Genomic DNA, 23,370 nt, shown 5'->3' with positions numbered 1-23,370 from the left:
TGACAAGGATGGCGTCAAAGTTACTATGTTGGCTGGTTGCATTAGATTGTAGAAGATAAATAAAAATTCAAAATATTTGGAAATAAAAATGGAGGAATTTTTTTGGTTAAACCAAAAGAAACAGTGTATCCAAGAAAGCTTATGCTACTCTAAGTTGGCATCCCAATGTAAAAAAAAATCCATATGATCATGTAAGAACATGGATTACCTCTAATAAGACAGTTCAAATGATCTTTGTACTTTGGTTGATTAAATCCAAAACTGTGATTACTCTTTGTCTGTACACAACATCCCATGTAAAAAAACTAAAAAACTAAGAGTTGGCACCCAGCCCAAGGGGATGGTACCTAGAACCTGTGTCTCTTTTTCTCTCACATGCATTCATAGAGAGAATGTAATAATATTTTGAGTTATTTTAGACTACATTTGCGCTATCTTTGATGTCCAACTCTGTGCTCTCTTTATCCTTTGGTTTTACAGGAGTTGGAAGCTGCTTACTCGAACTTTCACTCGATTCTTGCAAGTTAAGTGATGTATAAACTGACATTCCAATAAGAGCTGTTATAGCTCCACAGATGCTTACAAAACCTGGATCTGAATTGAAAATAAAATAGCCTCCAAGTAGTATCACACAGGTCTTAAATTGTCCTAGAACAACATGAGAAGTCGCCGATGTTGCTCTGCATACATAGAACACAAATCAGGAAATAAGAGGAAAAGTTCTTAACTTACCATTATTATTGCAAATGTCTGTCTTATGCAATCTTTATACCTTGTTTTTTATTAGGTCACAAGTTTTAATATTGTCAATTAAAATCCCAAACTTATGGAACCGTTTCAATTTGAAGACCATGTCCATCTCCATTAAAATCCCAAGTCTCACCATGACAAGGGCCAGCTCTTTCACTATGAAAGAAATGCTCCTTCTCTTTAGTATAACACAAAAGGGAAACTGTTTACAATACTTTGTATTTCATTTAGATAACCAGTTTCTATTTTCTGGCCATTGCTTTCTTCACTCTGTAAGTAAATTTTTTTCTCTCTAAACGAAGATTTCTCTGTGGTTGTTAAATTGATTTATGAACAAGCTATAGATGAAACATAGGGTTTAATTAATGATTTCTTACACTTTTTCCCCCTATTTCATTACTGTTAAACATAACGGAAATGAATGATGGAGATGAGTAGAGGCTCCAAATTAAAATGATTTCATAAATTTGGAATTTTAATTGACAAAATTAAAACTTAGAACCTTATCTGTAATTTCGTATAAACTTTGAGCTTTTTATTTAATTTCACCTTTCTTTTTCATGACTACTAATTTGAAAAGAAGATAAATGTGAACGCCAAGGAAGTTGATTTATGATGAGAGGAAAAGCAGAATGAGTATAGGGTCTCACCCAAGTGCCAAAGCTCCAGACCATTGTAGTAAAAAACCAAGGGCAGCTGATATAAGAATAGCAGTAGAGTTGCTGAGATCCCACTTAAATGATAGAATTCCTGGTGGATCCAACCATGGCATCAGAGCAAGTAAGAAGAAAATTGTAACTGGGGTAGTCTTCCACATCAACCTACATTCATGAAAATTGTTGCTTGCATATATTAAGGACTAATGGCTAAATCGTTTTATGTAAGGACCAGATTGAATTACTTACGCCAAAGCAGTCCAATTGCCTTGCTGCTGTAATCTGGACCACAAGATTTTATTTATGGCACTTGGAATTATCCATGCAATTGCAACTAAAGCACCAAATAAATTGAACTCCAAATCTGTTACAGTAGCTATTGCCACACCTGCAGAGACAACAGCCAGAGCCAAAACCTGCACAAACATTGGACTTTCTGAAAACTTGCATATGAAAGGGGAAAAAAAATATTGTTTCTATCCTTAAAGTTTGCTTGAAGTTTTTATTTTTTTGTTATTCAATGTTAAAAAGTTCTTATTTCATCTTTAAATTACTCTTATTAACTTTATTCTATGTGTCTAACTAAGTGGCACTAATTTTGGCATTAGAGAATTTGACATGTTTGAACTAGACTGTTACAGTTAAAAAAGAAGGATGCTGAACATGTGATATGAAACTATCGGTCACATGCCAAAGATTTTTTGAAGTATAAGAACAAAAAAACTTTTTAATGTTTAAGAATAGAAAGGGTAACATTTTCAATAATTCAGAGATAAAAACAATATATTTTCCTAGCAAAAGTTCATAAGTTTAAACCCAAGAAGTATGAAAGTATAAGAAAGAAGGAGGATAAGTTTGAGCTCACCTTTTGGGAGGAAATGGTTTTCCTGAAGAGGATGAACTCTGCAATAACAATGGTAGGTGTGACTGCAATTTTAGACATTTGGTAGAAACCTACACTGCACATGAGCTGAATAGTGAGGATACAAGACAAGGATTAATTGAAAGTATAAAACTTGAAGCACAATTCTTTAGTTGCTATACATTAGATTCCCCAATAAATTCAACCACATGGTTGTATTGAGCAATGCAATATAAAATATGCTCTCTCTTTGTAAGGACAAAAAATTCAGCCATGTAGCTCATTGTTCAATGCAACCATGTGGTTGAATTTAATTAGGGAACCTAAGGTATAACAACTAAGGAATTAAATCCAAGTTTTGCTCTTATTGGAATTATAAAGAAAAAGGAGTTTGGATTAGAACCTGTTATGCTTTAGGCTGGTATTGGCAAGGCCAGAGGCAAAAGCCATGACAGCTCCCAATGAGAAGAGAGAAGAAAAGGGAGTAGTTTTAGATGGAGGGGAGATTGGAAGTATTGAGAGTGCCCTGAAAATAGCAAGTAGAAGCCATGCTGTAGTGTAGTGGATTAATGTGAGAAGAATTGGGAAGTTAAATCCAACTTTTCCCATCACCTGTAGGCAATACAACTAATTGACTTACCAAAAAACAAAATAAAACAATATATATATATATATATATGTGTGTGTGTGTGTGTGTGTGTGTGTGTGTGAACTTGATTGGCAGAATTTCCAAAAAAAATAAAACCAAGCAGTTGGGGCTATTAGCTCATTCCAAACAAAAACATGTATGCACCTAGCTAAACCCCCAAAAGCATACAAAATAGTGAAAGTACCACATAAAAGAAGAGATAGAAAAGGCACATACTAATTTGTTTGCCATAATAATGCCTACAGCAACCATGAAATTAAATGTCAATGCCACAACAGGTCCACAAAATCGTTGCTGTTGGCGCTTAGCACCTTCAGAGGTTCGTAGCTCATTGAAGAGAGAACTTTTGAGTTCTTCCAAAGCTCGACCTGATGATTTCAAATATGAAAAATTCAAGATCAATAAATCAAGTAATGAACAATGTATCTTGTTTTTTGTAAAACATTCTTTTAAAACACATAGTAAGGATCCACAGTATGGGCAACTCTTTGTTGGATAATAAACAGGATAAAACCAGGTGGGAGGATTTTGTTAGTAAAGCTGAACCATTAAAGACACAACACAGAAAAGAAAATTCATCAGTGAAATTGCATAATTGATTTAAAACTGTGGTTTCAGAGAAAAATCTTGTTGCCTAAGACTTAGTCCAGACATGTTATGAAGGAAATTACACAAATTATTAAAGAGCTTCAAGCCACAACCAGATTAATTCAGAAATAGTATCACTTTGATTGAAGTTGTTTGATGAAATATGAAATAAAAGGAAAATTTGTAGACATTCAATTGAACCAACCCATTTGTTTGAATTTATTAAATAACACACACACACACACACTCACAATGATGATCAAGGAGTGATATTATCAAATACAGCACAAAAAACAGATCAATGTGAACAATCCCATAAATAGAACCATGGATGATGGCTAATGAATCATTCTAAATGAAAATAAAAGATAGCACCTAAAAGATCAACTTAACAACCACAAGAAAGGAAAAAAAAAAAAAACTTGCAGGCATAAACAGATTTTGAAACTAATTAGAAAGCAGAACAAAGATGTATACGACGCAAAAAAAGAGCATAAAAACATATAAGAGAGAATGACAATGCAGTCCAAGGATTCATTCAATAGAAACCTGCTTCTCCGGCATCACTGTCTTTTCTTTTGAGGAATTTTCTGGCATGTTTCCCCAGCAAAGAATCAAAGAAACCCATAACAACCCAACAAAAGCATGTGTTGGATCACATATCAATTATAAACTGCACAGAGATGGTAATAACGACAATAACAAAATGTTATCGCATGCAGATTAAAACATAATTTTATTGGCAATGAAAGGATGAAATCGTTTACATGAATGATGACAAGAGGGAGATTTGTTTAGGTTGTATATAATAACTATATATGATATGTATATAGGAATTTTACTGTTGTGAGAGTTCTAACTCCAAAGTGCTACAAAAAGCTGTTATTTTGATATACATGTAAAAAAACAAAGGATGAGATTTGTTATGTGAATCCAAACTAAAAAGTAGTTTAAAAATGGGGGAGCCAATGATATTATGATGTTATTCCATGTGTCAATTTTTTATAATTATTGCATGGATTAGACAGGTTGGTAAGAGTATCATTCCCATTACAATACTAACACATACACATGGATTTACGGAGAAGTTAAGGAATCAAAATTTGTGTAACCAAGAAAGAGTCAAACACACACATGTGCCTACAATTACAATTTAGTACTTAGCTTTAGGTGAGTAGTCATGATTTTCATGGAGTTTTATATATATAAAAAGAAAGATTGGAACCCTTTACATTTCATGTCCACATCATTAAAGTTTAGCACTAAACTTTTTTTTTTGAGAAAGAAGACATCAAACTTTATTAAGAAAAATTAGCAATGGTCGGCGAGAAATATAGAAGTCAAGTGTGGAGGAACATCCTCTGTCCACACCAAGAAACCTTTAACATATCTAGCATGTTTAGCTAAGTTATGCGCTACACTATTGTCCGAACGGCGAACATGGGAAAATGAAACACAACTGTTTGCCATTAACATGTGGCTAAAGAATCTTTCTCATTAAATTGATACATATGATAAAAGGTTGTATAGTTTTATATTTTATTGATGGGTCTTCTTCTCTATCGATCAAGATCAAAACAACATCAACTTGGTTTTAATGATTGTCACCAATAAAGGTATTGAATTTGATTGAAATACAATGTCTATTAATGGTTTTTTTTTTCCTGATTATATATTAGTGGGTACTATTATAGGTGGATTAATATCATAATATTTGATGATATAGGTGATAGTATATTCTTGTAAAGGTTATGTAGTAGATGCCAAACTCCATGATTGTCCACAGATGTGAATGAAAGTTTGAGATGCTTGGATCCCAAGAATAAAAGTTATCAGAGAAATCCAAATCCAATGAAAGATGAGATGTTGGCATCCCAAGAATTGAAGTTATAACAGAAGAACCAATAGGTTGTTGAGTCCCAACTTTCTCAAACAACCCAACAACCGAGGCCCAAAGAAGATAGGGAACCCTTTGGCGTCATGTCAAATTTGATGGTGGAGCACATCCTCTTTTCCCTACGTTTGGTTACGTGTAAAACATTTAGTGCTTTATGAAATTGATTGATTACAGGTGACAAGCTAGAAAAATTAGAAAACCTCCTAGTATAAAACCATTTTTATAGGTGAGTCATATATTTTTATAGAGAGAATTTAGGTGTTTGTGCTTATTAGTTTATGTAAAAATTTTAAAACTCTTTTCTTTTTTTTTTCTTTTTTTTTTAAAACCTATCCCAAATGCCTTTAGATGAACCTTATTATTATCTTCTTTTTTTTTTTTTAAATTTTTGATGGGAATATCTTCTTTTTTTTTTTTTGAAACAATACAAATAAATTTGATTGATTTTCTTATTTGCATAATGTTTTATAAAAAAGAAGGATTTTTTTGGTTGGAGATAGGACCCACTAAAAATAAGCCAACAAACCCAGCTTTTTTAGGCATGCCAACGCACTTGGTAGGCTGGGAAGTTCATTTATGGGTTTGTCCATCAATTCATCCATCTTACAACTCTGGCAAAATACAAAAACAGGGTGCATGTAATGCAAATATCTGCCAAAAACTATAATGCATGTGACTCACTATTTTTAGAGATGGACTTGGAATTGGACTGTTCTAATTGGATTCATATCAAACTTGGTTACTGGTTAGAAAAGACCTAAAATGACCATGTTGTTACTGTGTTACATGCTGAACTTGTGGCCTATATATGGATTTGGATGATTCTTTGATTGGATAACCTAAACGAAGAAGGATTTAAATTTGGCCCAGATCCAGACATATCCAGGATTTTGTGTGTTTCCACTTTGTAGTAGATATGTAGTACTAGTAGTGGCCTGAGAGAGAGAAATACACACATACTCTTACAACCTCTTATCTTCTTCTCTACATACCACTTTTCTCTCTCTCTCTCTCTCTCTAGGGTTTTTCAAGGTGGCACAAAGGACCATTCACACTTGGGTGAGATGGTCTGTGAGAGCAATCTATCTCAATATAAATGAAACACCATGCTCAGGCAAAATATTCTAGATTAGTACCGGTCATATTTTCAATTGTGGGTTTGGAAGTTGATGGGCAAGAGGCAATTTGGAAATTGCTCATCTTTTCAATTGACTCGTTCGTATTGGAGGTTAAAAAAAAAATTGTTCACAATCTAGCAAGTCAAAATTGCTCATATTTTGTTATTAAGTTCAATTCTATTATGCCAAGAAAATCATTGCATTTGACTTTTTAAAAATTTGTGTTTTCCTTGAGAATATAGGGCAAACTACTAATTGGCAAAATATTCAAACAACCATATGCATGAAGCTTGCAAATTGATCTTAGTTTTCATAAATACTTAGCAAATATATAGAAGCATTGCAGTTTTTATTTTATTGGGTAAGTACAATTATTTAAGAGTTGATTATAACATAGTTATTAGGCAATTTGCTTTATCATAACTAGTAAGTTGCCTGTGCGATGCATGGATAATTTTGTGATATTTTATGTAAAAATTTTTTGAATAATGTTATACATAAATTATAAAGAAAAAGTAAACTAAATTAGAGTAAAGAAACATATACATTTTGAGATATTAAAAATTGGTTTAGTAGCTTCACTGCATATTTGTAGCCTTCTTAAGGTAAGATTATTATTATTTTTAAATCATGAAACCAAAAAAAATGCAAAAGAGTAACGGGACCATGAAATAAACTAATTTGTGTTGTGTTTACATATTTCATACTATGAAATAAAAGTATATCAAACTCTCTAACTATCTTCCACTCATCGATAGTGCGACATTAAGACATGGTGCGGGCAAGTGTGTATGCATGTGTCTTATAGATAATTTAAAATTAAACCATGGTAGAATATGATTTTAAATTGCGCACCAAATATTCTCTCTACTTATATGTGTGTGTGTGTTTCTAAAAAAAAAAAAAAAAAAAACTAACCAAATTACCTAACCTAAATCATATTTAAGCCCCTAATTTAAAAAGAAAAAAAGATTACCTGTAGGGGTTTCGGTGTCTTAATGGTGGTGGGAGGCCAGTATAACGGAGGTAGTGACCCCTCAAATTCCTTTCTCTCTCTTTCAAATATTTTGTTAGTCTCAGGTCTTTGATTTTGGTCATATACAGTGAAATAATGTCTTTTATTTAACAATCCACAATATTTTTGTGTCTCTCTATCTCTTTCTAGAGTCTTATCTCGTTAGTTATTACTATTAACCCCTACTTAAAAAAAAATTAAAAAAAAAGGCTAAAACAGTGGGTATGCTAAAAGACATGAAGAATAGTGAAAGGCGTGGTGTAAGTTTAGGCAATTAATGAGATATTAATGGGATGACAGTAAAATAAGATAATGTGAACTTTTGGGTAACAATAAAAAAAAACTTAATGAAAGAGGTAAAAAAAGGCTAAATGCAAAATTAGAGTGTCACTTGGCAAAACCTCGTGCACTCTCGCATGAGGTCTCTGAGAGAGAGAGATTTTGTAACAATTTTTATTCTACAATATTCCTCCAAATTTTTTTTTACTCATTCCTTGAATTAAATAATTATAATGATTATATGTGTGCAATTTATAATTGTTGTTTCACTGTATATTTATAGCCTTCTCAAGGTAAGATTAATTTTTCACCCTAAAAAAATAAGGTAAGATTATTATTATTTTTTAAATCATGAAATAAAAAATAAATGCAAATGAGTAACAGGACCGTGAAAATCAAATAAAAGTATGTTCAACTCTCTCACTGTCTTCCACTCATTGATAGTGCGACATTAAAACATGGTGTGGGAAAGTGTGTATGCACTTATCTTATAGATGATTTAAAACCATGGTAGAATATGACTTTACATTGTGTACCAAATATTCTCTCTACTTATATACCCAAAATAAAAATTATCCAACCAAATTACCCAAACCTAAATCATATTTAATCCCCTAATTAAAAAAAAAAAAAAACTTGTAGGGGGTTCGGCGTCTTGATGGTGGTGGGAGGCCAATATGACGGAGGTGACATCCCCTCAGATTTCTCCTTCTCTCTCTTTCAAATGTTTTGTTAGTCTTAGGTTTTTTATAGTGAAACAATGCGTTTTGATTTTGTAGTAAAACAATGCATTTTATTTAAAAATCCACAACTTTTTTTGTCTCACTGTCTCTCTATCTCTCTCCAAGGCCTTCTCTAGTTAGTTATTACTATTAGTCCTTAATTATTATTATTATTTTTTTTAAATATTAAAATGTTGGGTATGCTAAAAGACATGAAAAAGAGAGAAATGTGTGATATAAGCTTAGGCAATTAATGAGAGACTAATGAGATAACAGTAAAATAAGTTAATATAAACTTTTAGGTAACAATTAAAAAAAAAAACTTAATGAAAGAGGTCAAAAAAATGTTAAATGCAAAATTAGAGCGTCACTTGGCAAGATCTCATGCACTCCCGCATGAGATCTCTACTTATATATATATATTGATGATTATTCCTTTATAACTCCTAATTACTAATCAACATGAGTCTCAAAAAACTTTGTGATAGGACTTTATCATACGTACAAAATAGGTATAGAATTTTTTTTTTTAAATGATATTGCTATTGTGTTCATCCTTATAAGAATTTAAGCATAGATTAAATTTTCATTATTTTTGAAAAATTTTCTTTGATTCCTTTATAATTTATATATTGTGTTGGTTTAAATGAATTTTTTCTCAAGCTTTCAGAGGATGGACTTTAGATAAGATGATCAACTTTTATATGCTTAGCATTGACTATAAGTCTTGTACATTGAACAAATAGAGATAAGAAATTAAGAATATGGTCCATTTTGGTCGGCCTTAGCTTGATTTGTCTAGACATCAATTTTCTCTCTTGCCAAAAGTCTGACTTATTTTAGGTAGAAGTTTCCTTGATTATTACTTGTATACAAAATTCCAAGATCATTAAATTAGAATAGGTCCCTTACTAACCTAACCAATTGGAATAGGATGAAATTTCTTCCCATCCATACTAAACGTTATGTACACTCCAAATATTTTCTGCATCTCAGAATGATACGTTGTTGATAGTAGTTCAACAAATATTTATAGATTAATATTACTCAATTTATATATGTCGGGTTTGGACTAAATAGAGTGGCTCTAAGGTTTGAATGTGATCTAATAGTGTGTTAGAACTTAACAATAAGTAATGTTAAGTTGTCTCTTTAAAAAAAAATTAATAGATGGTTTAAACTATGAAGCACGGGTGTGTTTTTGGATGCGGGTGTGGGACTCGATAATTTTTGAAAAAGTTGAGTGCGGGTGCGGCGATTAAAAAATTTCTAAAAAAATTTTATTTATATTTTTAATATATTGCTAAGCATACTTTTTCACATTATATAAACATATACCAAATTTAAGAGCAATAGTAGATAATAACTAAAACATGATGTTCATAAATTAAATACAACCCACAAGTTTGAAACTAAAACATTCCATGATGTTTGGAAATTGGAATACAACTCACAAGTTTGAAAATAAAACAAAATAAAAGATAATCAACAAGACAATCAAATACCACCATCATCATCTTCAAGATTAATAGCTTCATTTCGAACTTCACTTTCACTAGTAGTAATACTAGTGCTAACATTCCCAATAACCATGGCCTCCAACTCTGGCTCAACAAGTGTAAGGGCAACATTCTCAAAAATTCCAGCTCCTCCATGTATGTCGCTCTCATTTCAAGAATCTCCTGCAATATCCCACATCTTTGTTGCTGTATTTACGTACCCCTCGTTGCGCATTGACAAGAGTCAAAGATTAGAATGCACATATACCAAATCCTTAGCGGGTCAAAGAGCCATTTTGTTTCTTTTAAAGAATAAATGAATTTGTAGGTGCTCCAATTTCTCTCAGCACATGAGGATGAACAAGGTTGTCCAAGAAGTTTAAGGGCAAGGGTTTGAAGAGTTGGAAATGAAGGGCCATGGTATTGCCACCAAACCAACGGTTGTAAGGCTCACCTATCTGTCAAGGCATCTGGTGAAGGAAAGCTCCCTCCTGAAAATGTAGCAAACTCAACTTTCACCACCTTTAAGTCATTAGCATCTTCAAAGTATCGATCCAAACACTTGCTCCTTTCCATAGAAATTTCATGATCTCGATGTGGAGAGATGCGTTTTGGATTCTTCGAAAGCCATTCAATGGAGTAATACTTAGTTAAAAATTAAAAAACAAATATAGATGAAACGTGTGTTTTACTAGAAAGGGGAACTAAGGAAAATATAAAATAAATGTACTTACTTAGGATTTACGGAATGAGCCAAGCAATGTAGTAGTGTACAATTTTTAGTTCATCGATTAATGAGTATATCATACACCACACTCCAAAATGAGCTATACTCATCATTTTCCAAGGCTTCGTGCTGATATATTGCTGCCTTCACCTTCTCTATCATTGAATCTCACATCTCATACACAAGATGAAGACAAGACTTATCTGTGTCAACTACTCGTAGCATATCATAAATAGGTGCTGTGAATTCAATGATATAATCAAAATTATCCCACCAAAGATCACTTAAAATCATATCTTTCACATTTTGAGCTTTTCCAACATCATCCTTCCTATAAGAAGCCCATTGGTCACTAATAGCCATGGCTTGAAGGCATCATTTTATCAACTTCAACCTTTTCAGCATTACAACAACCGAAGCAAGTCTAGTATTAGCAACTTTGAGTAGTTTTAATGGACAAAATTCATTAAACATTGCCAATCTCATTGAATGGTTTGTGATAAAAACACGTATGAAGGATGCATCATCAACAATACGTGTAATCCAACTACATTCTTCATATGTAACTTCATTTTTTTCAATGTTTTTTGTTGCACAATATTTTTCAAAGCTAGATTGAGAGTGTGGACAACACATGTCCAAAATATTTTAAGATACTCACCTTCAATAAGAGCTCTAGCAGACTTCATCACACTAAATCAGTAATGACTTTGACAACTTTTTCATGTCCAATCTCTTTTATAGCATCCTTCAACACCCCAGCAATATAATGCTTGTCTTTGAACTCACCTAACTCATCAATTGCTTGTATAAACACTAGACCCCCATCTGATATAGCCATAATATTAATAAGAGACCTCCTTTGTGGATCTGGCCAATTATCAGAAACTATACTTACACCATTTTCAAGCCAAAAGTCCTTAATTGGTTTCAAAAGTCTTTCAGCATGAGCTTTTTCTCTTTGCAAAAGTGTTGTTCTCAAGGCATTGTATCCAGGAGGAACATAACCTGGAATGCTATGGGTAGCAGCATATGACTAGGAATTACGATAATATGGGTTTCTTGCAAAGTTAAACGGAAGCCCACCAGTGTAAAACATTCTACCAATTCTACTATCCAATTCATGTCTAGCATTATTCTGGAATGCTCTCTCTATCGGAGAATTCACAATCACCTTCCTCCTCTTACCATCAAATAGATTTGTATTATCACTCTCTTCCTGTCTTTGAAATGAGGGAATAGGCCCATGGCCTGGGGGAGGTGGGGGTAAGGGAATTTGACTTCTCTGTTCTCTTTCTAACTTATTATTCTCAACTTGATCATGCATTCGCTGCATTTCCAGCCTATGGCTCGGTGTCACCTTAGGGCATGCTTTAATACCTTTATTAGGAATTTTTAATAAATGAGCCTTAACGCTAGAATAGAATCCCAAAAAAACTACACCACGATAGTTGCACTTAAAGTGTGTATTTCCACCTGATTTAACAGTAGAACTAGGTGGTTTTTCTACTTTATTCACATACTGCCAAAGAGGAGCTTCATCATTTGGCACTTCTTGATTAGATGAAGGTGAAGTTTTTGTGCTAGTAACTTCATCCATTGCAAATTTAATAGATTCAATTTAACCTACAAATAATAACTATTAACTAAATTAATTAGTAATAAATCAAACCCAAGTCACAACATTACAACTTATATAAAAAATTAATAATAACTATCAACTATTAACATCACAGTTCACAGATTCATAATAACTATATAAATTAATAATAAATCAAACCCAAGTCACAACATTACAACTTATATAAAAAATTAATAATAACTATTGACTATTAACTATTAACATATTCATATATAAATTAATAATAACTATCAACATCACAACATCACAGTTCATAGTTAAAAAAATCAGATCACAACATCACAGTTCACAACATCACAACATCACAGTTTAAAAAATCAGATCAAGTGAGGTGAGCTTCAGACTAAAAAAATCAGATCAGCTTAAGTTTGATACCTAAGAGTGGGTCAAGCTTGAGAGTTGAGAATTGAGTTAGAACTTGAGATTGAGAGTGGGTCGGTGAGGTTTGAGTGAGTGGCTGACTATCTCACAATCACAGAGGAGACGGAGAGCAACAATAGAGAGGCGAGAGGCAGAGAGCATAGAGACAAGTGAGAGAGAGCTGAAGTTTAAAGTGAAGAATGCGTGAGAGAGAGCTGAATGAGTTAGGGTTTGTTATTAAGTTGAAACGGTGCATTTTGCACTTTTTTTTTTTGAATTTCGGCCTGAATCGGTGTTTCGGTAGTTTCACCCGATATGGCCAAGTCGGCGAGAATCAGCCTAAGTCTGCGCCGCGTTGGCGCGAGTTGTGAAAAAAAAAAAAAGTTGGATGCGGCACCAATGCACAGGCAGCAGCATCCTCGCGTGTCGCCGCATCGAACGCAGGTGCTGCAAGTGTTTTTCCACGTCTGTGCATCCCAGGGTTTAAAAGTTTGGATTTATTAAATATATGACTAGCATATTTGAGACTAAATTGCTAAAATGTAATAGAATTTGGAACGAGTTTAAGATCTATATTTTTTTTAGTAAATTCAAATTTAGAATAGTTAATCTCTTAAAAAAAAAACGTCTTTTCTCATTCTTAAGTGTGCACAAAAATGGATTGAAGTGGACTGGAAAGGACCGAAATAGATCAGAATGGACCAAATAAACCGAAGTGGATCGAATTGAACTAAATAGAACGAATTGGACTGAGTGGACCAAAATGGACTGAGTTAGACCGAATGGACCAAAAGTGCAAAGTCTTTACCACTTAGGGGTGTGCAGCCAACTTGCCAATCCGCCAAAACCAACCCGACCCAAGCCAACCCGCCGGGTTGGATCGATTTTTAGGGCTTGGTGGGTTGGGTTAGGTTACAAATTTTTTTTTGATAACGGGTTGGGTTGGGTTGGGTTGGGGTCATAAAATTCCAAACCCAACCCGACCCGACCCACCCATATTATATATATATATAAAATATATTATAATTATATAATTAATAAATTTTTTTAAATAACCAGTTTTTCCTATCCTATATAAAAGCCAATTAGTTCACATAAACCCTAGTAAATTATTATTGTTGTTTAGTCATTAGTGTTGTTTGCTTTTAAGGAGTTACATTGATACTAATATTTGAGTTTTTTTTAATATATTTATATTTATATTTTTTTTCTGCTCAATTTAATAATAATAATAATAATAATAATAATAATAAATTGTTCAACACATGGGTTCAACTCGACCCATATGGGTTGGGTTGAATTGGGTAAAAAAATCTACCTGACCCATGCACAACCCGAACACTTCATCATTTAAGCTGCTCTTACAGTCTTAATGCATTAAGCATCTCAAAAGGCAGGGCACCCCTCAATCTTAACCCCAGGAGCTGTGGGGCATGAAGCCAATGGACAATGGTCGTCATTGGCCAAACCCCACCACTCTGGACCAAATATATTGTTTTTGTATTGAAGAGTGAGGAAAACTAGAACACCAGAAAAGGCAACCCCAGCATCTAAAGCAGCAGATAGGACATAGGTATGTCTAGCCCACCATGCCTTAAACTTTCTGTAAACATAGAAATTGAAGAAAATTCCGACAGCTCCCCAAGCCCAATAGTTCACTGCACTAATTGGTGGCATGTTAGTTGCAGCTCCAATGACGATAGGCATGTGTATAAGTCTAAGCCACTTGATGTTGGGGTACTTGCGTGAGAGAAACCAGCCAGGAATAGGAGCTAAGAAGCCAAAAAGGAAGAACCAGTTCATCTCTTTGTAGACACCATATTTTGTGAACATTCTGAGTGGACCTATGACTCCCCATATAATGGAAGCATGGTAGAAAACATCATCCTGAGGGCATGTCCAAGGACTCCCCTCAGGCAATAATGACTGATCACATATGTCCTTTATATCTGTGAGAAGCCACCATGCAGTGGCAAAGTAGGTACTTGAAGCAACAATTGTTCCAACCAACTGAGAATGTAAATTAACAACGTGTCATTATATCAAAATAGTAAACAAAATTTCATATAAGTTTTATTGGTTTTAAATTCACTTACCTGCACAACGAACATGGACCTTGGGGGGATTTTCATATAGTGGCCTAATTTGAAGTCATTAACAAAGTAGAGTGCTTGTGACAAGCTAATGTAGCCATAGGTCTTGAAAGCCACATTAGCGAGGGGCTTCCCCGGATATATATACCCAATCACCAATTCTGTGATCACGTTTAGCCCTGGTTGCTGCAATTAACAATAACACATCATATTGAGAATTGTAGTCCGTAAAAAATGGATGCAAAATAATGTAGAATGTAATTAACTCATTCGAATGAATGTTTGTTGTCTTTTTATCAATGAAATACAAGGATGGTTAGGCTTATTCATACCACATTCGTTGTGGCTTGAATTATTCCAATGGGTAAAGTAAAAAACAGCGCAATGCCACAAGCCATTAATAGTCCCCACCAGGGGAGTTGCAGCTGTTTGCCGAAACCTTCACAAGCAACCATGGCAAGAGCCAACATTAAAACTAAGATGGTATAAAACCACCACTGAGGGACTTGTTTATAGTTCTTCATCAACCTTGTATGAACATCGGCATAATCATCTTTTGCTGCACTTGTTGTCTGTTTCCAGAGTGTCCAGATTGTTCTGCTCAATGTTTTACCCAAATAAAGAAAATCATGAAAAGGCTATTGACTAAAAGGAACTTTTGGAAGAGGATAGAATAGAAGATTTTAAGAAGCGGCTTACTTTCCATTAAAGAGAGCAACATGAGTAATAGTAGCTGTTAGAGTAGCGAAGCTCAAACCATAAGTAAAAGCAAAGAACACACTTAGATAAAGTTTGCTGTAACTGTCATAAGCTGCAAGATTAATATCAAATGCTTTCTCATTCAGAATTCTGGATATGTTGTAGGGTTGTCCAGTGTGATCAAAAGTGTTGGAAGAAAAGATGGGAAACTTCTTGGCATCATATGCATTACTCCAATAAGCAATCGGGATAATGGCATAGACAAACACGATAAACCCCGCTAAAATATTGATGATGGCAAACAAAGGTGTGGCTAAGGGGGTGCCCAAAAAGCCGGCTACAGTCAACCAGTCAAGGCCAAATGAGCCTACTCCAAGGCCCTTCATCCCCCCACCAATCTGTTGGGCAGTGACTGAGTCGTTCCAAATCCAACAAACAAAGGAGAGAGCTGATATTGAATGGAAAAGATAGCCTGGGACAATGTAATAAGCAAAGCTTGCTACAAAAACCATGAAGAAGAATTGTGGCCTTGTATGTCCACCTTTAGGTCGCTTTTCTTTTTCATGCAATGCCCTGCATTTTTCACATATTACTTGGTTAAATCATTACAAGGGTCCGGCCCATAAATTAAGCATTGTACTGATTATTTTTCTGACACAGGCAATCATTTCATATCATCATTTATAAATACTATATAATGAAACCTTTATAGCTTTCTGTTGATATTTTTATATTGTGCTACCTAAGCTTTGAAAGCTCGCGTATCACAAATATTATTTAGATTTATTTTAAAAGAAGATTACAACCTGACCGACTCTTTGAAACAATCTGACTAATTCTTTCTTATGATTTCTCTTAGCCTCCTGCAACGAACATCTCAAATGCTGAGCACCTCCCACCTCTCTCTCTCTCTCTTTGATGCAGACTTTCATATTTTTACCTGATAATTATTTCTTGTATATTATATAATTAAATTTGGGCTTAGAAGATGTGGTTATGCTAGGTAGCTTCACCAAATTACAGAAATTAATTTTTTTTAGATTTAAAAATAGATATAATTTTTTTTGTTCTTATCTTTTTATCTTATAATTTCTAAGTTGATAAAAAACTTAATTTGATTACTATCCAAAATTTTCATTTAATCCTTTTTTATTATAATTTAATTTATAAATTGATAAAAAAATATTAATTTCATTACAATCCAAATTCTTCCTCTAATTTTTTTTTTTTGTTTAAATTATATTACTACACCTAAAAAAAAGCAAAGCATAGTACTCTTTAAAATATATTACTACACATAAAAAAAAAAAAGGCAAATTACGACTTACCCACCTGTAATTTAGTTGCCTACCTGTGACTTGAAATTTGATATTTTACCCACCTAAGATTTACTCAGTTAGAGTTTTATAACTCACATCTATTAAAAACATGGCTAAATATGTAATTTTCTCCACTTTTATGTCTCTCTTCTCCAAAAACACAAAAATATAAAAATGAGAGATCAAATAAGATAAAAAAGAATCAAGCGGGACACTTGCATCATGTAATTTCAAACCACGTGTAGATAACTTAAATTTCGGTCAAACTTTAGGTAAGTAAAATGTCAAATTTCAAATCACAGATAAGTAGCTGAAATTTTAGCCAAACCACGGGTAAGTAAGTTGTAATTTTTTTAAAAAAATAAAAAAAAACCACAGCTTAGTACAGGTAAAAAAAAAAGTCTATTATAAAATTTTATTCAACTATTTTTAGTGCTTAAATAAAACACTAAATTTTTTGGATTTCCTCTTGACTCACCCACATTGACTTTTTTTTTTTCCTGGATTTCCTGTTCACATGCCACTTTTTCTAAGATTTTGACTTCAGCTTCACACCTCTATAAATTAGACTAAGTTGGCATTTGGATACAGATTAAAATTTGCTGCGTTTTCATGTTTTGATTTTTTTTTTTTTTTCGTTTCTGCTGCGGCTGTGGGGGGACATATGCGCAGTGCGCGTACTGTGCGCGCACTGTTCACGTACTTTTTCAGCTATTTTTTATTTAAAATGGGTCCCGCATCACTATTTATACATTTAAAAATTATTTTGTTATAGTGTTTTTAGTTTTCAGTTTTCAGCTATAAGTTCTATCCAAACATGGTCTAACATTAAATTTTTTGTTCATATCAATTTCTTCAATTTGAAGTGTGTGTATATATATATATATATATCAAATAATTCATAATGAATACCTAGCATATGGTTTTTTTTTTCTCTCTATTCTTCTTTTCTTCTACCTACAACCTTGCAGGTATGTATTTGTTTACTCTATTTTTTTTCCCATCAAATTGTATAGGTTTTTTTTGTTTGTATTTTTTGTCTTTTGTTCAACCAAATTTCCTTAAGTTTTATCCAATTTATATGGCTATGGTTTGAGAATCAATCATTAAATATGCTTAGACATGATTTTTATTATTATTATTATTATTATTATTATTATTATTATTATTATTAATTTTTGTGTGTTATGACATGGGTTCAATGGTGAAATGTTTCTTTCATCCTCTCAAATTTGATTTAGAGAACAATCTTCTTTTTAGTTTATTATTAAGCATGTCTTGATATAAGTTTGATGATAAATTGTTCATAACAATTTGATGTTTTTTCTATTATCAATCATTAACATGATTTTTATCAATCATTAAGTTTTTAATTATTGTTTATATCACTAAATATAATAATAGTACTTCACTAAATTTAATAATAGTACTTGTTCTTAGTTTTGAAAATTGTTACAGATTGCATACTTATATTACAAGGATCTGGTGCTTTATGGTTGATGTTCCATTAGATGCACCCTATCCTAAAGATATGTGCTACCCCTTCCCCCAAATCTCAAGAAAAGATATGTTCCATTATGGTTGAATATTCAACTAAAAACAAAAGAAACACAGTTCCTATATATGAATATATATATTCTATAAGTTTATCATAAAATGGTGTAATGCATGGGCCTTTGACTAGTCTCTATATAAAAGGGGATTGTGTACCTGAATAGAGAGACTTGGACTAGGTTTGCAGGCCACCACATATAAGGTGAGTCGACAAGGTATTTTCTGAATAGTCCAGCCCATCCATAACCAAGCATCTGAAAAGTTCATATACAAAATAGTGATGTCGTAGGAATAAAATTCTAAGTAGCAATTTATGTAATACATTGATGGCATGACACTTTTATTCACACTAGAGTAGTATATTCCCCAAAACAAAATTGGAAGGGGGGGTGGCTGGGTAAAACTTTCTATTAATTATCTATCCTAAGCCTTGAAATATTGAAGTTTTGTGCACTGGGTACAACTTTTTACTGGAGTGGCCTATATTTTTAACGTGAACAAAGAAGTTCTTGTATCATACATTCTTGATGTGAAAAGCAGGATCAGTTGGCTAGAGTCTAATGCCATTAAAATGAAAATTAGAACCCAAATATACCTGAGAACTTTGTGATAAGAAAAAGGCTGCAATTGGAGAGAGTTGCCTGTGGTAGAAAGCCTTGACAATATCAACAATACAAACTGCATAAACTCCACCAGCTCCAGAACTAGCAAAAATGGTGATCAAAACATGTTCCTTTATATTGAATGGCCCTGGATTCAAGGAGAAGAACCAGTTTGTGAATGGGACTCGAACTGGCTTTGATGGAAGATATGCAGCCATTAGCTTCCCTAGTGGGAGGACAAGGATTTGTGCTGAGACTGACGAAATCGACAGCGGGTTTTGGAAGTAAGCAAAAAATTGGTTCACAAAAGCAAGTGAAACACATGATATCAATCCAAGAACCCACATTCGAAATGTCAATGCTGGCAGAGTTGGGTCATCAGTTGGAGGAACTGTAAGCCTAACTTGTTCAATTGGGCTATCATTGTCCTCCTCCCCTGCTTATATAGAATTACCACATTATTAAAATTAAAATGCAAAAGATTTGAAAGGAAAAAAAAAAAAGTTGTTTCTTTATAAATTTATATCTGAAATTATTATGATGAATAGAATTGAATGATAGAAAAAAGAAAAAAAAAAATCAATAAGTGCCTCTGTTATCAATTTATCATGGATTTAAACAAAATTTTGTGTCAACTTTAAAACTATTTCAGAGCTATGTTTCTCATTGAATGTTGAGAAACAATACCAGATTAAATAATGAGCTATTGCGACCAAGAAAGTAATTCATCTCAATATATTCTATATAGTACACTAATGACGAACAAAACATGTAGTAGATAAGGTTACACAAGAAATCAAAATAATAATAATAATGCTCACTAATTATAAGAAAAATATTATCTGCACTAAAGTTGATATTAAAAAATTCCAACTCAGCATTTAAATTTTAAAAATAAATTTAATTTCTCAATATTAAAATCCATTCATTTTCTTGTCCTTTCTTGCCTTTCTAGGAAACCAAACCCAAAGAAAATTTCTGTCATTTCATTTTCTCTCACTTTCTTGGCAACCAAACAACAACACTCAAATACTCTCTCTGAAAATCCAGAAAAATTCCCAGCAAAACAGAGTAAGTGTCTCAGAAAATCCCAATACATCTTTTTATCTTCAGCCTCAAGCTAAAATCTAATACTCCTTTGTAAACCCATACCCACATCAAGCACTCTTTGAATTACTGTCAAGGAATTCACCATTCGCATCGTCGCCAAGCATACCCACCTTCCCAACACCAATCAGTTCAGCTCGAAGATCAGTGATAGACATGGTGTTTTTGAGTTTATTGGGTCTGTTCACTTTGAACATGTTGTTCGTTTCCAATTTTTTTGAGGCATATATATAGCATAAAAGCTCTCTCTTTCTTTTTTTTTCTTTTTTTTAGGTTTTTGAGTTTTGTTTATGGTTTGTTTAGTAGTACTCTACTTAAATGGCCATGCAACAACAAAATCTTTACCTTTATACATGTTGCATGTTTAGCTATTAAGAAAATGCAATAAAATAAAAGTAAATTTTGATGTTTTTAATTTTTTCTGATTTAGATTTTTAATCCTTTAATTGTTGAGTGGAATTTTTTTAATACTTATCCAAATTTATTATTATTTTAATTATTATTATTATTATTTAGTTATCACCTAAGTTTAAAATATATCAATTTATAAACCATTTTTCAAGTAAGTATTTTTTTATGTTATTAATTCTGTTTTGGACTTGTTTCAAGTTTATTATATGAACACACAGGTATACAACATAAAAATTTTAATTTAAAAAAGTGTTATTATTATATAAAATAATGTATTTAATTAGTTTTTTAAAATAAAATAAAAAATAGTTTATTTATAATTTTTTATAAATAAAATTCACATTTTAGATAATTGTAAAAAATATAATAAATGTGAAAGTCAAAGCACAAAAGTTTTTAATATTTTAATTAGTATATGAATCTTAAAACCATAATAATAAAAAAAGTATTACGTTCATAATATTTTCACAACAAATCATAGATGTCTAACTCTTATTAGTTTTAATTTAAACTTAATTGAAATTATTTTTGGTTTAATAGTAACAGCTAATATTAACATGTTACTTACAATTTATTTTGTAAATATTGGAAATATAATATTTTTCTAATAATAATTATTTTTCTAAAATAAATAAATATTAATATAAACTATTGTACGTACATGATGGGCTCAGCTAATACCTCTGACTGACATTTGCTTTTGGATTTTTTATAACATTCTTTGTCATTACCAAAGTTAAGCACGTGATGGGCTGCGCTCGGTACAGGTTGAAATTTAAAATCAATAAAAGAGGATAGGACTAGACTCGAGAAGACACCCAAGAGTCAAGACAGCAGAAAAAAAAGAAAAGAAAAAAGACCAGTCCCACTCACCAGTAGATGCGAAACGGAGAAGGAGAAGAAGAAGAAGATAAAGAAGAAAAAGTGGGCTGGGACGCTGGGTTTATTTAGGCAAATGGCGGGCCGGCGACATGGTGGAGACCTGAGATTGATCAGTTTGTAGTTTTTATTTTATAATTTCGACCAAATGCCGGTACGAGATATTCTGGCTGAAACGAAACAAAATTAATTACATTGGTATTTTTTATTAATGAATTAACGATAGAGACTAAATTGGCTGTAAGTTGAAAATAACAAATATCAAATCGACTACTATCAAAACGTAAAGACCAAAAAATATAAGGACAAAAATAATATTTTCGCTAAATAATAATGCTCACCAATTATAAGAAAAATATTAACTGTACTAAAGTTAATGTCATGCACACCCAACATACATGCAATTTTCATCAATGATTGCAAAAAAGAAAAGGGTGATGAATTATGAAAGTAGGGTAAACTATGATGCCCATGATGAAGTAGAACCGCACAACAAATCCAAAAGAAATATAATTTTCATCAATTGTAACAAAACATGTTCTGTATTATGGTTGATTTCAAGCATGCACACCCAGCCATACATGTAGCATTCATGAATCATGACATAAAACGTGATGAATCATGAGTTATGAAACTCTATCTTCTGTGTTTAAGAGAGAGAGAGAGAGAGAGAGAGAGAGAGATACCAATCATGTTAGTATTGGATTGAGTCTTCTCAAGTGGCATTGCTCACAAAACTTCTCCTTGGTCTCACTTTCAAACTCACACAGCAGTTTTTATATATATATATATATATAAATAAACACAAACACAAATGTGGTGTGCAAGAGAGATTCTAACAATTAATAGGGGCGGCTTGATGCATTTGGGGGCCTAAGGCGAAAATTAATAATCTTTTTTTAGATGTAAAATTACTACTAATTAACCTGAACTATGTAGAATTTTTTCTTTTTTTAGAAATTTTATAGACAAAAAAATTTGACAAAATTTTTCATACTTGTTGATATGGTAAGTAAAAGAATAGTGTTAGTGGTAGACTTAGATGAGAGCTAATAAAAGCTTGCTAACTAAACTCTTATTATTATTCTTATTTTTTTTAGAAGTACAACATTCATAATATTTTTTTACAACAAATCCTAGGTTTTAAGTTGCTTTTTACTTTCTACTTGAAAATATTACTATAATTATTTTTTTGCGATCAATAACAGGCTGTAACAACTTGCTACTTAGCATTAATTGTAAAAATATTGTGAGCATTGCATTTTTTTCTATTTTTTATTTGTTTTTCGTCTGGTAAAATATTATTATTTTATTTATTGATTATAAATAACCCTATTGATTAAAATTTGGGGGCCTTTTCTTTACTTGGGGCCTTAGACGACTGCATCTCTTGCCCACCATTCAGCCGGCCCTGCTATTAATTTAATAATTAATGAGAGTAGTTGTTTATTAGGGAAAAAATTGTTCGAGAGAGAGAGAGAGAGAGAGAGAGAGAGAGAGAGAGAGAGAGTATTATATAAATTTATCAAATTCTACGAATCTATACAACGTGCATATGCTTCCAACTCAAAAAAGACAAAAACAATAAAAAAAATAAAATAGACAAAAACGTGGGGTACAAGAGAGATTCAATGGAAAAACTATTGATGATAGATTTTGAATTGGAGTAGGATTTAAGTTTACGAATCTTAGATGATAAAGTTTTAGTTAAATTAAATTATAATTAAATCTTGTCATTTGATTCTAGGAAATATATCATAACAATTAATAAAATAATTTTTCTATATAATTAATAAAATGTAAGGTGCAACTAGAGGGGGAAAAAGTGTGAGGTGCTGTGGGGATTGGAGATTTCAGTTTTAAATTTATTTATTTTTCTAGGGAAGGAAGTCAAAAAAATTTTATAAGAATTTTAGTTTGAATAGAATATAAATTTGAACAT

General features: G+C 32.4%; 2 protein-coding genes across 3 annotated transcripts; both read right to left on the bottom strand.

Annotated features, from left to right (window-relative positions):
- Positions 1-215: 215 nt before the first annotated feature.
- Positions 216-4,420, bottom strand: LOC142640662 (nucleotide-sugar uncharacterized transporter 2). The gene is made up of 7 exons (XM_075814849.1): positions 4,055-4,420; positions 3,134-3,285; positions 2,672-2,880; positions 2,272-2,365; positions 1,656-1,822; positions 1,401-1,571; positions 216-680 (listed from the first exon to the last, which is right to left on the bottom strand). The coding sequence occupies exons 1-7, from the start codon at positions 4,131-4,133 to the stop codon at positions 416-418; spliced, it is 1,137 nt and encodes a 378-aa protein (XP_075670964.1). The 5' UTR covers positions 4,134-4,420; the 3' UTR covers positions 216-415.
- Positions 4,421-13,999: 9,579 nt separating this feature from the next.
- LOC142638747 (oligopeptide transporter 1-like) lies at positions 14,000-22,190 on the bottom strand. 2 transcript variants are annotated; one of them, XM_075812814.1, is made up of 8 exons: positions 22,115-22,180; positions 21,423-21,598; positions 19,025-19,467; positions 18,586-18,683; positions 15,557-16,129; positions 15,190-15,454; positions 14,861-15,043; positions 14,000-14,774 (listed from the first exon to the last, which is right to left on the bottom strand). In XM_075812814.1, exons 3-8 carry the CDS (start codon positions 19,376-19,378, stop codon positions 14,151-14,153), a joined length of 2,097 nt encoding a protein of 698 aa, XP_075668929.1. In that variant the 5' UTR covers positions 19,379-19,467; positions 21,423-21,598; positions 22,115-22,180; the 3' UTR covers positions 14,000-14,150. The 2 variants fall into 2 exon arrangements, with proteins under 2 accessions (XP_075668929.1, XP_075668928.1); XM_075812813.1 differs by lacking the exon at positions 21,423-21,598 and having other exon boundaries at positions 22,115-22,190.
- Between the last annotated feature and the right edge of the window lie 1,180 nt (positions 22,191-23,370).

Source organism: Castanea sativa, chromosome 6, assembly GCF_040712315.1.
Source record: "Castanea sativa cultivar Marrone di Chiusa Pesio chromosome 6, ASM4071231v1".
Lineage (NCBI taxonomy): Eukaryota > Viridiplantae > Streptophyta > Magnoliopsida > Fagales > Fagaceae > Castanea > Castanea sativa.
The sequence above is the reverse complement of the archived record's forward strand: the minus strand, read 5'-3'. Positions and strand labels throughout refer to the sequence as shown.

Bases quoted from the DNA above. Each gene is read 5' to 3' on its own strand.
- LOC142638747 (XM_075812813.1), bottom strand. From the start codon at position 22,154: ATGCCACTTGAGAAGACTCAATCCAATACTAACATGATTG. The intron at 19,468-22,114 runs GTATCTCTCTCT...CTATATAAGCAG, and splicing joins ATCCAATACTAACATGATTG to GGGAGGAGGACAATGATAGC. The intron at 16,130-18,585 runs GTACACAATCCC...TGAAAAATGCAG, and splicing joins GTCCAAGTCTCTCTATTCAG to GGCATTGCATGAAAAAGAAA.
- LOC142640662 (XM_075814849.1), bottom strand. From the start codon at position 4,133: ATGGGTTTCTTTGATTCTTTGCTGGGGAAACATGCCAGAAAATTCCTC. The intron at 1,823-2,271 runs GTGAGCTCAAAC...ATGTTTGTGCAG, and splicing joins AAACCATTTCCTCCCAAAAG to GTTTTGGCTCTGGCTGTTGT. The intron at 1,572-1,655 runs GTAAGTAATTCA...TCATGAATGTAG, and splicing joins GGCAATTGGACTGCTTTGGC to GTTGATGTGGAAGACTACCC.